Below are 13,902 nucleotides of genomic sequence, written 5' to 3' on the forward strand. Positions count from 1 at the left end.
CCATACCCCTCGCTCTTCAGGATTCAAACTTTTTTGAACATTGGGGATTGGCTGTTCTTCACAAAAGTGCCAGCAGCTACAGGCAACGAAAAAGGAGCCATGCACAAACAGTATTGTCCAGTAAGTCATGAAAGCTTCACCATTTATTGTTCTCCAGTTTAAAAAGTTTTGCTATCCAGTCAAAGAACAGAAACAATACCATGAGACTTGGCTGACTCATCCTGCACTGGGAATAATACATACGCAAAATGAACGCTGATTAACCCACAAGCTGTAATTCACAAACTCTTCCTTGAATTCCTGAAAAGAATGAGTACATTTGCAGAAATCAGACCAAGTCTCTGGTATCTTTGCAAGAAGACAAAGGGCAGGATGCTAAGGGGAGCAAATTGGTTTGACAATTTCTTGGTAATGAGTAATTCGACCAGCTCTGATAGTAAGGGCCAAAAACAGGCTCATCTGTTAGTTTTAAATATGAGCACATAGGGAAGTAGTATATTTTCTTACCACTTTCTCAGGAGATAACGAATTCATCCATTTCTCAATCAAGGTTTCCATATAACTGCCCGAACACTGTTTGTTTTCCTTCTGCTGTTTTAATCTGATCAAGCGGGAAGCATATCGTTTTTGCCATTCTGTTAGCTCTTCCTGGGAATGTGCTGAAGTACACTGTGCACCGTACCTGCAGATCCCTTGCTCTAAAAATCTACATATAAAATAGGAAAAACGATTATGCCTTGAATGTTTTGGTCTCCAATTAAAAAATGAAATTTATCAAAATTTTACTTTTAAAGCCAGAAGGACATTCTTAAAGTCGCTCTCTGAACTAAAGGCAGTTCTAGTCCATGGGAACTAATTTGGAAATATATAAATGTACACAGCCTTTTGTAAGAGAGGCGGCAGCCTCTCTTACTTCTAAGTAAAGTATATCAAATTTCTTTGAAACACAAGTCTTCTCACGAAATTTCCAGCTTCAAAGAAGAAGAATCAAGTGTTTGTACAGCAATTAACATGATGAGATCACGGACCATCCCTGAAATTGTTAGGCACTGTATTAACATGAATAAAATGGTGTAATAAGGGAAGATATAGCATAATTGCCTCCAATAGTTAATGCTATTAGCTGTTAAGTGCTCATTCAGCAGTTTTTCCCAGAGCAACAGTGACATCACGTGGTCTTTTCTATTAAATACACCTACACAGAAATGATCTCTCAAGGAAAAGGTTTAATCCTCTTGGTAAAGAGTGCATGAGTCTAAAAGGATCTACTCCTTACAGAGGTTATGGATTTGTTAAAGAAGTCCATTTTTCATGTAATAACACATGCTGTTGCATCAAAATTAACAATATTCCTAATGTCTATGCGCAATTTAAGCATTCTAGTTCTCAGAATTTATTGCAAATGTGGGCCAACTATTACTTAAATGTCTGTATAACTTATGAACTACTTTTTACAATTAAATGTTGTATGAAATTTAAAAAACACAAGGCAGCATCTGCACTTTCATCATTCTTCAAAAGTGAAGCCCTTAAAAAACATTGCAAAACAAAATATAAAATGTTTTTTGTTTGTTTTCTTCTGTGTTTTTGCTTTGTTTTATGTAAAGGTACTCAGAAAGCATTGGAGATACAGACCAGGCCAGTGGGGTTTTGGTTCGTGTGTTAATGTAAGCATCACATTTATCATAAATAAAGTCAGGAATGCTGATCTCTGTCAAGATATTGATTTGATAGGAAGTCTGTAAACATAACTGTATTTGAATTTCACATAGATACCAACGTATATATTTATATTAAGAACCTCGTCCTACACTGATGAGTTACTGCGAAAGAAAAAGGATGCACCAAGACTCCAAGACTAAATGAATACAGAAGTGAGCACCCCACATCAAAGAACTAGCTGAACATCAGTGACTGAATAACCTTTCCGCAGTAAACATATTATGTAATGTAAAATATAATGTGAATTAGAACGTGACTTTGACCTATCTGACAAAAACAAGTAATACCTGACTATGACATGAAAACCTTGCAGCAAAAGTACTTGGATATCCAGGACACACTCGCATCACTGATTGTAATTTGATTTAGCATACACATTTCTTAAAGGAATGGTATAACTATTTAAAGGTTTAAGTGCCCAAATGGCAAATAAAATAAGCATGATATATACTATGTTATTACTAGAGGTGTTCTCAAGCTATGTTGCTTAATATCTTTTAAATTAAAATATTTTTCTTGGTAGTCAGTTTCAACGTTGAATTGCACATTTTCAAATTCAGCACTGCACTGATGTATTAAAATGCTGAAGTACAATTATGATTTTCATGCCCCAAAGTAAATGGAGCACAAGCATAAAATAAATTGTTGACCTGTTCTTATTAGCTATCCAGCAGACTTTAAAGTGTTTTCCTTTTCATTATTTAATAAGAAAGCATATTACCTTAAAAAATTGTCATCATTATGCAAGTTTTCCAAATTTTCAGTGTTAATAGACAATTTGTTTTCCCCTAAATGCTTAGTTTCTTAGCTAGTACAGCTGCAATTCCGTAACTTCATTATCCAGAATAAATATGATGTACTCCTACTGCTTTATGGCACACAGGGGAAAAATAAACCACAACTTCAAAAATCCATATTCAGTACTTGTAACCACCCCCTTACAAGGAAGCTAAAATATTTTATCCATGGTTGGAATGCCGCTGTTCATATGGATTTGCTGAGTAAAAGCACATCCTTCTCACTGTAAACATTAATAGCGTGCATAAGAAGGTAACCAGTAAAGCTAACTACAGCTTTCGTGGAAAAATCTTTCAGAGCAGAGGTTAGAAACATGGTATGGATGCTGCTCAGACAGTCATCATTAATTATTATTTTTTTTTAAATGTCATTTATGCATAAGATCTGCTAAGAGTCAACAGTTGGCAGGATTTAGCAGCTCTAGAAAATCACAGCCAATTTCAGCAGATTCAGTTGTATCAACTAAAAAGCAAGTCCGATTTCTACCTATGTTGATAATAATGTATAAGTTACAGATATGGCAGAATGAAGTGCACAATAATTGTTTTTCACCATATTTATTAATTCTAACTACATATGTAATACTGTGTTATCAATATAAACCACGGGAAAATTTGACTAGTGGACTGAAAGAGACAAGGAGAAGAAACTTCAATATAAGCACAAGCACTTGGACTTTCAGCAAGGCAATTCACCTCTGTGTATATGAATTTAGGCAAAATGGACATAATGAGATCCAGAGGGAAACTGCAAACATTATTTTATCTGAAGATAAACCTCATCTAACAGCAAAGCCCACTTATCCAAAGGCACGCACCCTATCTGCTGTCAAAGTACACCTCACTGTGCTTCAGCCCGCTAACAATGCTGTCTGCAGAAGTGAACTTGTCACATCTCTGAAATTATACAAATTAGAAAAGGGAGGGGAAAAAGACAGATGCTGCCCTGTCACTAGAAAAATGTTGCTCAAACTACTCTTATGACAACAGAGCTAGTGATTTCATTTTACAGAAAAAACGAGGTGCCTCTGCATCTACTGACCCATCCAAAAACCTGTGAATTAATCAACTCCTGTTCTAACAAGTACCTTCACGTTCTTAACTTCCTAATCATTCTGTTAGCAGCTTAATAAAAGAGGAAGTGTTATGATGCCTTAGAGAATGTTGGTATAAAGCATTCAGTTTACCTTTTACATAGTGTATATTCTTCACTGCTTGTGACTCCTCTGGGTGGAGGGCGGAACTGCCAGCCATCCCGGGACCCTGCGGGGTAGTCAAAAGTCAGGTTAATTGTCTAATGGCCAAGTATTTACGAGTCTGATGGTAACTGTCCAGGGAACCATGTCTTTAAACATCAACCAAATTGTATTCACAAGCAAAAAAATCATCCAAAAAAAAATAATAATTTCTACTCCCTAACAAATTCATTTAGAACAAAGTTTTAAAGGGTATGAAGGCAAGTTTTAAACAACTTGCAGAATGGAGCAAGCTCTGTTACAATGCTTTGACCAATAAATGGAAACTTTTGCCTTCAAATTCAACCAATGACAACAAATTCAACCTCAGTCCCCAGAGTTCATCAAGTCAGGCCTGTTTTCTCCTTTTTGACTGCTATCTAGTGCTAAACATTCAGCAGAATCTTCAAGTCTTCTCACCGCAAAATGAAGTAACTATAGAAATGATTTACATACCTTCTTCTAAATCTTCTACATGATATCCTGATGGTACTTTACCAGCTGCCTACAATTATTAAAAAAAACAATTGTAAAGAAACACAAAACAATTTCATCAATAAGAACTACTTTGGCTTCTTTGCTTTTAAAAATGTGTTTCAGAACAATCAATAAAAAAACATTCAGAAGTCTGACATCACTTCTAGTTACAAAAATATTTCCTAACTACTAAATTGCTACCATTGATAAAAAGATTCTGACAGGAACACTGAGTCCACTCATCTTTAAAAGAAAATTTTAGAGGGTTCCACTCTGTGATCATTTTAACATGGACTGCAATCAAAATTTAAAAGGTCAGAAGTTTAAGCGGTACTGAGATGTCTTTCATCTTTCAATTTACATTAAAAGTAAAACCCAAATCAATGAGAAAAAGACAATAACTAAATAATATAATTTAAATGCTTTGAACTCTTTCTACACGCTACTTCAGCCTATCAGCACGTTTCACTATTTTCTCATATATCATGCAAAACTGGGATGAAAGGCTGCTGAAAAGATAGGTGATAAAGACCAAGACACCAGTGGAAACTACAGATCTGAACCAGTATGTTCACAGTGAGCCCCCATCTCCCAGGACACATCAAAACAAACTTTTCAGCTGCATCTGCTACTACTCATTATTTTCCAGTAAAGTGCTCATTATTACCTCTGTTTCTGCAAGAAGTGTTTTCAGTCGTGTCAGATCTTTAGTTACCATCCCGTTCTAGGGGGAGAAGGGGAACAAGAAAGAATATTAATTTATCAACCTCAAACTTTCACGTACATTAAACAACAGCAAGAAAGTTCATTTCTACCACCACCACCAAGGAGAAGGGCAACAAGGAAACATGAATTTGACTTACAGTACACAATTTTAAATGACGTACTACTACATAACACTGAGCAAACATTACAGTGAAAAGGTAAATTTTACCCGGGCCAAACACAGCGCCAGATTTGCAGCGAATATCAATATAGGACAAGCATATGTGGAACAACTTGGAAAAAAAAACTCTTACAAGTTTGTCTGCCACCCAAAACAAGTATTAATAGCCACAATACTTATTAAATGCTATCCTCCAGAGCAATACTCTACATGTGAGGTGGCCCTGGAGGCACGATAGCCCGATGGACAGGGACTCTATGCTCTAGATCTATGCTCTTAGCTGCCAGCCTGCTGGGTGACCTTAGGCAAGTCACTTCAAATCTCCATGCCTTGGTTTCCCATCTGCAAAACGTTGATAGTAATACTGCCTGCCTTTACACAGCACTTTATAAGCTACTGACAAAAAGCACTATACATCAGCCATGTGCTGCGGTTACTGAAACACTTCATCTCTGAAGGAATCGATAAAATGAACTGTCACTGCTGTTGCAGCAATGGATTCATTTCTTCTTAAGGATGTATTTCACAGATTACTGATTTCTACTGTTTCATAACTCTTTCTGCTCTGATGTAGACTACGTCGTTTTCAGAGCTTTTACTAAAAAGCAAAGATAAGCCATGTAATGAAAAATAACTGCAGACCCAAGCTACATCTGAATTAAGTTCTTTCAAAATTCAATTTAGCTGAAGTAGATAGCTAGTGTGCAACAATTTCACACTCACATAAGGCAAAACTTTGAAAAAAGGAACCTAGATCTGTATTTTTATTTCAAAAACTCTTGCAGGACTTTAATCAAGTCACACTGCATGTGCTATATTTTTCCACGTTTTGATTGTGGTGCTACTGAGCAGCAGAAATTACTGAAAATTTATACACTCAAAAATTCACACACCCAGGTTTTTTTTCCACAGAGATTTTTCACTTCTTCAGCAGAAAGGTTGCAAACTGAACGTGCTGAGCTTAAATGTATTAATGCATAAAAAAAGTTACCAAGAATCATTCTCTTAAGTCACTGGGGAGGAAACTGGATGGATTCCAGCTCTTCAGTAAATTCATTCCAAAACTTCATTTCATTTCTCCTCTCACACACTGACAGAAGTAAGTTAGTTTCTGATTTTAATATTCCCACTGAAAACAGCGTCTAATGACCTGAAGGTTGTAAAAACTTCTTAAGTTCTGCTTTGGGAAAAAACCCTGGAATTACATACGAAGACACCTTTCTTTACACAACAATAGCTCAAAACAAGCCTGTACAACACCGTTCGTTTCCTACGATAAGGAGCTTTTGGCTATTTTACTTTTTTTTTTTTTTCCTGAAAGCAAGTTTCCTTTGATCTTGCCAGCAATTTTTCAATGAAACTTTTTTCCCATTAGAAAACGGCAGCTAGGCAGAGGAAAATCTTTTATTTACATAAAAATAACTAACGGCAGGGGATGGAGAAAGAGAAGAAGAAAATTCAGGATGTATTCTGGACAGACAAACAGAAAGCTCCCTCAGAATCACCCCACTGTTTAACTTAAGCACCAAGACATAACTTCAGCTCATTTCAGGTCCCTCCCTAGGTGAATGTCTAATTACTGAACTGCACAATCATTCAGTGTGTACGTGTATCTTTTGGCTCAATTCATACTTTTTTCAGGAAAAAAAGGTAACTCATAAGTATCTTGTCAGGAAATTGACCCTGTATAACTAATAAAGTAGCAACGCAACTCCTATAACATACAGAAAAAATTACAAGTTACATTTAAATAATACTGAACATGATGTTTAATCACTTAGCAATGTGTAATTACAAGGCAACACTTATGCATCGATACACCTCTAAAGCAAACTCATTCTCCCTGCTTTTACTTCCCAACATCCCATTTCAAGGTAATGGGCTCTCGTACAATTTCTGATGTCACTTCCACATTCCTCAGTCTGACAGGAGCTGCTCTTGGCTGTGCTATGACCATTTTTCTGGATTTAGCACCACCAGCAGTTCATGGTGAAGAACTGCTTATTATTTAACCTAGATTACAGAAACTAATATGATATCGTCCTTTGGAGACTTACATATGTGCTTACTTTTCCCCAAGTGAGTAGTCACAAAGGAGTCAAAACTGTTAATTACATGTATGGGGTTAAGAACACCTTTAAAAACTTTGACAGTTCAAGGGTAAAATAGAAGCTTTAAACTCCAACCTTCATCTTGTCTTGAAATGCAAGACTTTCTTGTTTTCTTTGTTTTTATCCCTGATAAGCTTTTATTTTTCTTACAACTTATTGTGAGCTACGTATTTAATAGTCCTATCAATATTCTTTCTGCTTCAAAGACTAAACTTATTAAGTGCACACAAAATGGTGTCAGGTGCAATCCAAACAAAAAACAGTTTGAAGTTTACATTACTTTATTACATTGCCCAAATACATAAATTATTTTGCATTTCTTCATGATTCAGAGCCAACAACCAAAAAAAACTTTAAAAAATTTGTACCAAACCAAAACACTGGCAATGCAACAACGGTATCCTTATTAAATGTGCATGCCCATAGACTTATCTTTGTCTTTTCAATAAAAAACATTTGTTGCAACCTGTCCGTCAAACTCATGTTCAGAAGTTTGCTATTAAATACATCCAAAACAAAAAAGGAAATAGAAAACTGCTTTCTAAGTTACATAGCTTACAGCAAACACACTTACCAGTGATTCACCCATCAGTGATTTGGAAAGAACATTAGACACAATTTGCAGCTTCCCTTTAAGATGCATGCAGCAGAGCACTGCACGGAAAGATCCATCTCCCTTGGCCAGCCCCTCTCCCAGCACTGCAACACAAATCAGCAAGTATTAGCTTCATCACAGCATGCACTTGAATAAAGCCTACAGTTTTCCTTCACCTTTAACATGAAAATAATGTCTGAAACTTGAGTTAAGTCCGTGGCTTCTGTGAAAGACACAGCTTGAATGGAAAGGAAGTATTACTAGCTCATGCCTAGTATTAACTTGGAACTTGTCTCACACCATCTAAGAAACGTTGTACATGAGCTCAAAAAAAAAAGGTTGAAAGGTTTACATGCTAAAATAGACAAAAATTAAATACGGGAAGGATAAATTCAAATATCTGACGCAGACACAAAGGACCTCCTCTTCACAGAAAGGGTACAAAAAAACCAAACAGCAACCAACAACCTTTCAGTAACACAAACATGCTCAGGAAGATCCATTCATGCTCACAAAAAGCATGCCCTGTAGTTTCCAAATATAGCTAACCTCCTCGTGGTCAATTCCTGTTACTTTAAAAGGGCTTTTATTCACTTATGCAGTAAAGTGCAGGATATAGGAACGATTGTCTGAGTCCAGAAGTTTACAAGCTCCATGTAACAGAAAACTTTCCTAATGTTTTCTAGCACTGGATCAGATAGCTAGCCAAACAGACACTTTCATTGACACTTCCAATAGTGAAAGGATTTATTTCATGATACAGTTGGGCTTCAGACAAGGAGGCATAACACTTAATCATGTATATTAACTGTCCAGAAAAAGCAGTGCCTTTCTGAGCGACTAAAAGGCTAGTAAAGCTACGCACGTGAGTTGAAAAGGAGTCTGGGACAGTTGTTTAAAATTACAGAATTAAAATATGTATTAGTGTTATTGCAGGCAACATCAACATCTGTGTTTACACTGCTACTCATGCAGACCTTCGATGCAAGCAGCTTCTATTAGTACTAACAGGAATCTTACAATCACCACAACTTCAGGATTACATTTTAGAATAAATCAAAACTCCTCACTCAACAGACATTCGTGTCATTAACAAAAAAATCTCATGAAACAACAGAACAAACACAAAAGCATTTACATAAAAACAACCAGACATCCCTTCAAAACGAAATGGTAACTAAATGCTGTTTACAAAGCGCCACAAAGATTACTCTGAATTCACCACTCTGATGATACTGACCACAGTTCCAAAAATAGAGCTTACTTCCCAAATCAGAAGCAGCAGCACCAGAAATAGCTTTAGCATGTCAGGCAGTTTGCTATTTTAACCTCAAAGACTAGATGTCCAATTATGATATTTCGTAGCATTAACCACCCAGTATTACCAAGCTAAAACATGCAGTTGCATATAAAAAGTCACAGCACATGAACTAATTTATTTTGTTAGAGATTTGTGGAATAATTTAACAGATTCTAAGTTATCATGACTCCTTACAACAGTGCAAGCACTAAGGAACATGTATTTCTCAATTTATTCCAAAATATATTTATCGTTCAAGGTTAAAATAAAATAGTCACAGGAATGCAACACATCAAGGCTTGTAAGAAGATGGAACAGCAGCTTGAATAAAAACATTCTCTTTAAAAAAAAATGTGAGCATCAAGGAAATACAGTTAGTCCATATTAAGGTTCTTTCTTCCCAAGGAAATTTCAAAGAAAACTAAACCCAAGAACTTTCAGGATCATAAATGATACAGATACTCTGAATCATCAAATACTGGGCTACAATCAATAACAGCACAACACAGGAAACCCCAAACAAATTGTTAATTTTTATTTAATCAGTACATATATACACAAGCACACTTTTTATAAGGAAATAATATGGTGTGAAGTTGACAAATGTCTTCAGTTTTAGGTCTGGAAAAAATAAGTGCAGAACATGCTGGGATGAATTAAGGAAATTAACATCACACTGGTAACAATTCTTTGTTGCTTATATACATTTGAAAGCCAATTTCTCTACTTTTTTCAAATTAAAAAAAGTAGAGACTGGTGTTCCTATTCTACTCACTTCTACGTGCATCCAGCGAGAGAAAGAAAAAATACAGTTAATGCTACTGTTCCTTTGAGATACTGACTTCTGACACACATGCCAAGAGAAGAAAAAGGCTCCATGGATGAATGTCAGCTACCTTTATGACAAACCCATCAGATCTCATCAATGAGAACACTATTCATTAAACAGAATCCCACTTCCTACCTCCTTTAACCACCATTCATCTTGCCATACGTCTCTCTGTGACTTTTATTTGCCACCATAAAAGACAACTGTGAGGTTAGTCAGGATATTGCACCCTTGGCACGTTTCAAGAGTTAGAACAAGAAGCAGCCTTAAAGACAACAAACCTATTTTAAGAATGGCATTGATTAAGCGATGTTCAGCCCTTTAAAATTTGTTTAAACGTTTTCTAAGGGGGAAAACTACACCTACTGAAATTACATTTACTTTTCCTAGTTATGCTTTGTGAACCCTCACAAGCAGTCTGCAGAACCCCACAAACTCCCCAGCCTATGACTTGAGCATCAGTGAAGAAGAATGCACTTAAAAACAAAAAACCACCACAGTGTAAAGGTTTTCATTGCTAGTGCAGGAATGTCACAAGAGTAATCACACCGTCCATGCAACAGAATTGTGGCTTCGGGAAATTTCCTTTAAAATTTGTCAATACTTAAGGAAATAAAAACTGAAAGGTGGGATCTGCCCTGCTTTTCCTTCCAAATCTGATCTTCCAAATTCTGATCCAATGTTTACCAAACTCAGCAGAGCCCTCACTAAGTATTGAGTCACTTTCACTATAAATCAGTTACAAAATATTAGCAAGGTTAACCCCAATTAAACAAGGCATCATAAATGGAAGACACAACTTAAGCGTGCCATTGCCACACATTTGGAACCTTTAACAAATAGGGATGAATGTAAGCACATCATTCCTTCTCCTCCTCCCCCCCAAATCAGCACCTAAAATACAAACCTAAATATCAACCAATGCCCCTAGGAAGGAAGATAGAACAAGCAGCTGCCTTTCCCACCATAAAAATCCAAACACTACCAACCTGCCCTATATCTGTACACTAAAACAGATATTAGCCAAACAGTACCCTTATGCCAAAGGCAGCTGTATTTTAGTTCTGGTACTTGAACATGAGTTACAAAATTGTGAGATCTCCTTAAAAAAAATCAAGTAGAAAAAAATATTATAAAACAGATACATAATTTTAAACTAGCAAAACATCCATTGTTAGCAAACTAACAAATCTGGGCACCAGATTTTAAAATTCAGACAACTGACTGCAATTTATAACACTAAGGAATAAAAGAAAGAAAGAAGCATACCATGCCTACAGTCTTCATCTGCTTGCCCATACTTTTTCTGAAAGGTAAAACACGAAAAGTTTAAAAATAGCATTATTCCAGTTAGCATAAACAACTACATGCTTCAACTAGAAGTTTCTTAAAACTTTTAAGAACCCATTACCTCGATTTTTTCCAGGGTAGAACATGTAAAGAACATCAGTCACATGTCAAATATAATATAATGAATTCTTAGAAAACTGACCTTTTCCTCAAATTCTCAGCAAATGGACATTCTAAAAGAGGTACATGAATGTGCAAAGGTATATGCTTATGTATGTATTTTGTAGGTGGCTCACAACACCTAGGAAAAAATATAAAAATTTTCTTTCTAGACACTGTTTTTTAAACTTGCACTAATACACTGTTGGAATTTGTAAGGTGTACTTTATTTTACTGTCTTATCAGTGGTGATTTAAAACAATACTTCTTTTAGTGAAAAAAAAAAAGAAGGAAAATTAAGATTTTTAAAGAAAAAAATAAAAATCTTTAAGTATCTATGTAATCCAAGTCTTTAATGAAAAGGTTTTGATTACAAGAATTTTCCAAAGCCCCTAACAGCTTACTGCAACAAATTTCACTATGTTGAACATTCAGAGAGGTGCCTCATTTCATTTTCAGAGGCATCCAGGTCAGGAATGCATTTAATACTGTTAAGCCTCTAACTGTATATTACCCTATGTAAATAATTTTGAGAAGTCAATCTGTAGTAACACAACTTCCAATTTAACAAAACACCTTAGTTATTACTGAATCTCTTCCCCCTGAGGAGCTATACTATAAGTCACATTTTAATTTAAGAAGTTTTCCGATTCTTGTTTTGCACACAGAATAGTCAAATTCAGCAATCTATTTAAAGAAAGTTTTAAAAAGCTGCTTAATCAGATGGGCATGACTTAATTTAAAGCTGCCCAGCAAGGTCTTACAACTTGGCCACACTTTACCATATGGGATGGGATGGAATTGTTCATACCCATAGTACGTGAAGATTCAGGGTAGAGAAAGCCCCTGTAAATCTGTAATAACATTCTCAAAACAGAAGGATAACGAAAAATGTAGGTTAAATCATATTAATCACTCTATGGTCCTTTCCTTTAAGAAACTGTAGCACTCTGGAGCGTTCAAGGAAGGTCATATTTTTGGTTAACGGGATCACCTGCAATTCAGGGATATGCTTCTTGCCTTGAATTTACAAATCTTTACAAAGCTCACAGTTCTCACATTTCTATTAAAAACCTGCCAGAGACTAAAAGTTACGTCTTTCACCAGACATGCTCTAGCCTAGCAATGGAAAGCTAGTATGTGATCAAATATTAAAAGACTGCTGTTAGGCTATGCAAAGGCAGCTAAATTAAGTATGAACTGGTTGCCTGAATTCTGGTGTTTCTTAATGTTTTTTTGAGCATCTAGAGTTGTAACCTGAATTTAATGCTCTTTAAAGATAAGGTAATTTGGTATGTAATTCAGCATAATTATATGAACATAAAGTAATACTCTAAAACCAGTTATTTTTCCTTCCTGGAATACATTTAGGGGTGTTGGGTTTTCGTTGTGTTTTTATATATATTATTTTTTTTCCCCCATTCTTTTAGGGAACTGTGATTCAGACCCAAACTATTTAGAGGTCCCAATCTTGAAAATAAACAGATCGGAGAAAACTACACGACAGAATCCTCAAACATGTTTTAGCAAGAAGAATTCTGTGGCAAACGAACATGCCAACTACACGCAAATCCTGAATTTTACTTAAGTCTTGATGGCACAAGATACTCGATTGTTCTTTCCAGTTCGCTAGATACTATGAAAGAGTCACACTCACAAGTTGTAAAAAGGAAGCAATTCTATACAGAAGAGTCTCGATTTTGATGCGGTCGATTTCTGCCTGGCATGCCTCCGGGAGGTGAGCTGGGGGGTACTGGCTGAGGGAAAGGAGTGCCTCTGTGCAATGCTTCACTGCCACTTCATAATCCTGCTGCTTAAGGGATTCACATGCTTGTTCACATGACTTCTCTGGTCTTCTGTCTGCCATGACTCAGGGACAGAAATCCTAGAGTGGGGGCAGAGGGGATGACAAAACGTTGGTTAGCTGCATGATGGCAGGGACAAGTCGCCAACCAACTTCCGATCCCACCTCAAGGTGCTGCGGCACATCCCCGCCGGTGTATGCCGCCTCCGCTCCCTATCCCCCTCTACCTGACCTCTTCCCACTCTCTTCTCCGTGTTCATACTTCCATCCCTCCTGGCTCTCAGTTCTGAGTCTAATTCAAGACCACAGTTAAGCCCATGACTGACTATAGGAAAGGAAGCGGTGGTTTTACAGCTTTACGCGCTTTGCTGGTGGGTCTTCACCGCGAACAGGACCGCTATTTTGGAAACACCTCATCCACCCCTTCCCTGCGCCCGCAGTCCTGCTCTGGCAGCCACCTCCGCTCCCACAGCATCGCTCTCCCACACCGAGGACGAGCCGAGGCACAGGATGGATGAGCACAGACAGGAGGTCAACAGCAAACGTCCGTCGGGGGCTTCGTTTTCGTGTCTGAGCAAACGTGGACACCCCTGCCACGCCACCACCTTCGCGCCCCTTGCCAACAGAATTTCTTGAATAATTTTAAAGTTAATATTGGGGAGGATGAGGAGGGAGTGAAGCAATTGTGATACAAATC

The 13,902-nt window shown here is 36.9% G+C and overlaps 1 protein-coding gene across 5 annotated transcripts in view; it reads right to left on the reverse strand.

Moving 5' to 3' along the window:
• The window catches only part of HELZ (helicase with zinc finger), an 83,234-nt gene that overhangs the window by 53,351 nt on the left and 15,981 nt on the right, over window positions 1–13,902 (reverse strand). For 4 of the 5 annotated variants that reach the window (XM_080561130.1, XM_080561131.1, XM_080561128.1 and 1 more), the window contains exons 2-8: window positions 13,059–13,286; window positions 11,222–11,258; window positions 7,803–7,927; window positions 4,899–4,955; window positions 4,211–4,259; window positions 3,707–3,782; window positions 508–706 (exon numbers count right to left, since the gene is read on the reverse strand). In XM_080561130.1, the coding sequence (XP_080417256.1) occupies window positions 508–706; window positions 3,707–3,782; window positions 4,211–4,259; window positions 4,899–4,955; window positions 7,803–7,927; window positions 11,222–11,258; window positions 13,059–13,268 (753 nt within the window). In that variant the 5' untranslated portion in view covers window positions 13,269–13,286. Of the gene's footprint in view, window positions 1–507; window positions 707–3,706; window positions 3,783–4,210; window positions 4,260–4,898; window positions 4,956–7,802; window positions 7,928–11,221; window positions 11,259–11,444; window positions 11,544–13,058; window positions 13,287–13,902 lie in introns of those variants that run through there. The other variant, XM_080561132.1, reaches the window with a different exon arrangement.

The sequence above is a fragment of the Anser brachyrhynchus genome, assembly GCF_964034855.1.
Source record: "Anser brachyrhynchus genome assembly, chromosome: 18".
Taxonomy (NCBI): Eukaryota; Metazoa; Chordata; class Aves; order Anseriformes; family Anatidae; genus Anser; species Anser brachyrhynchus.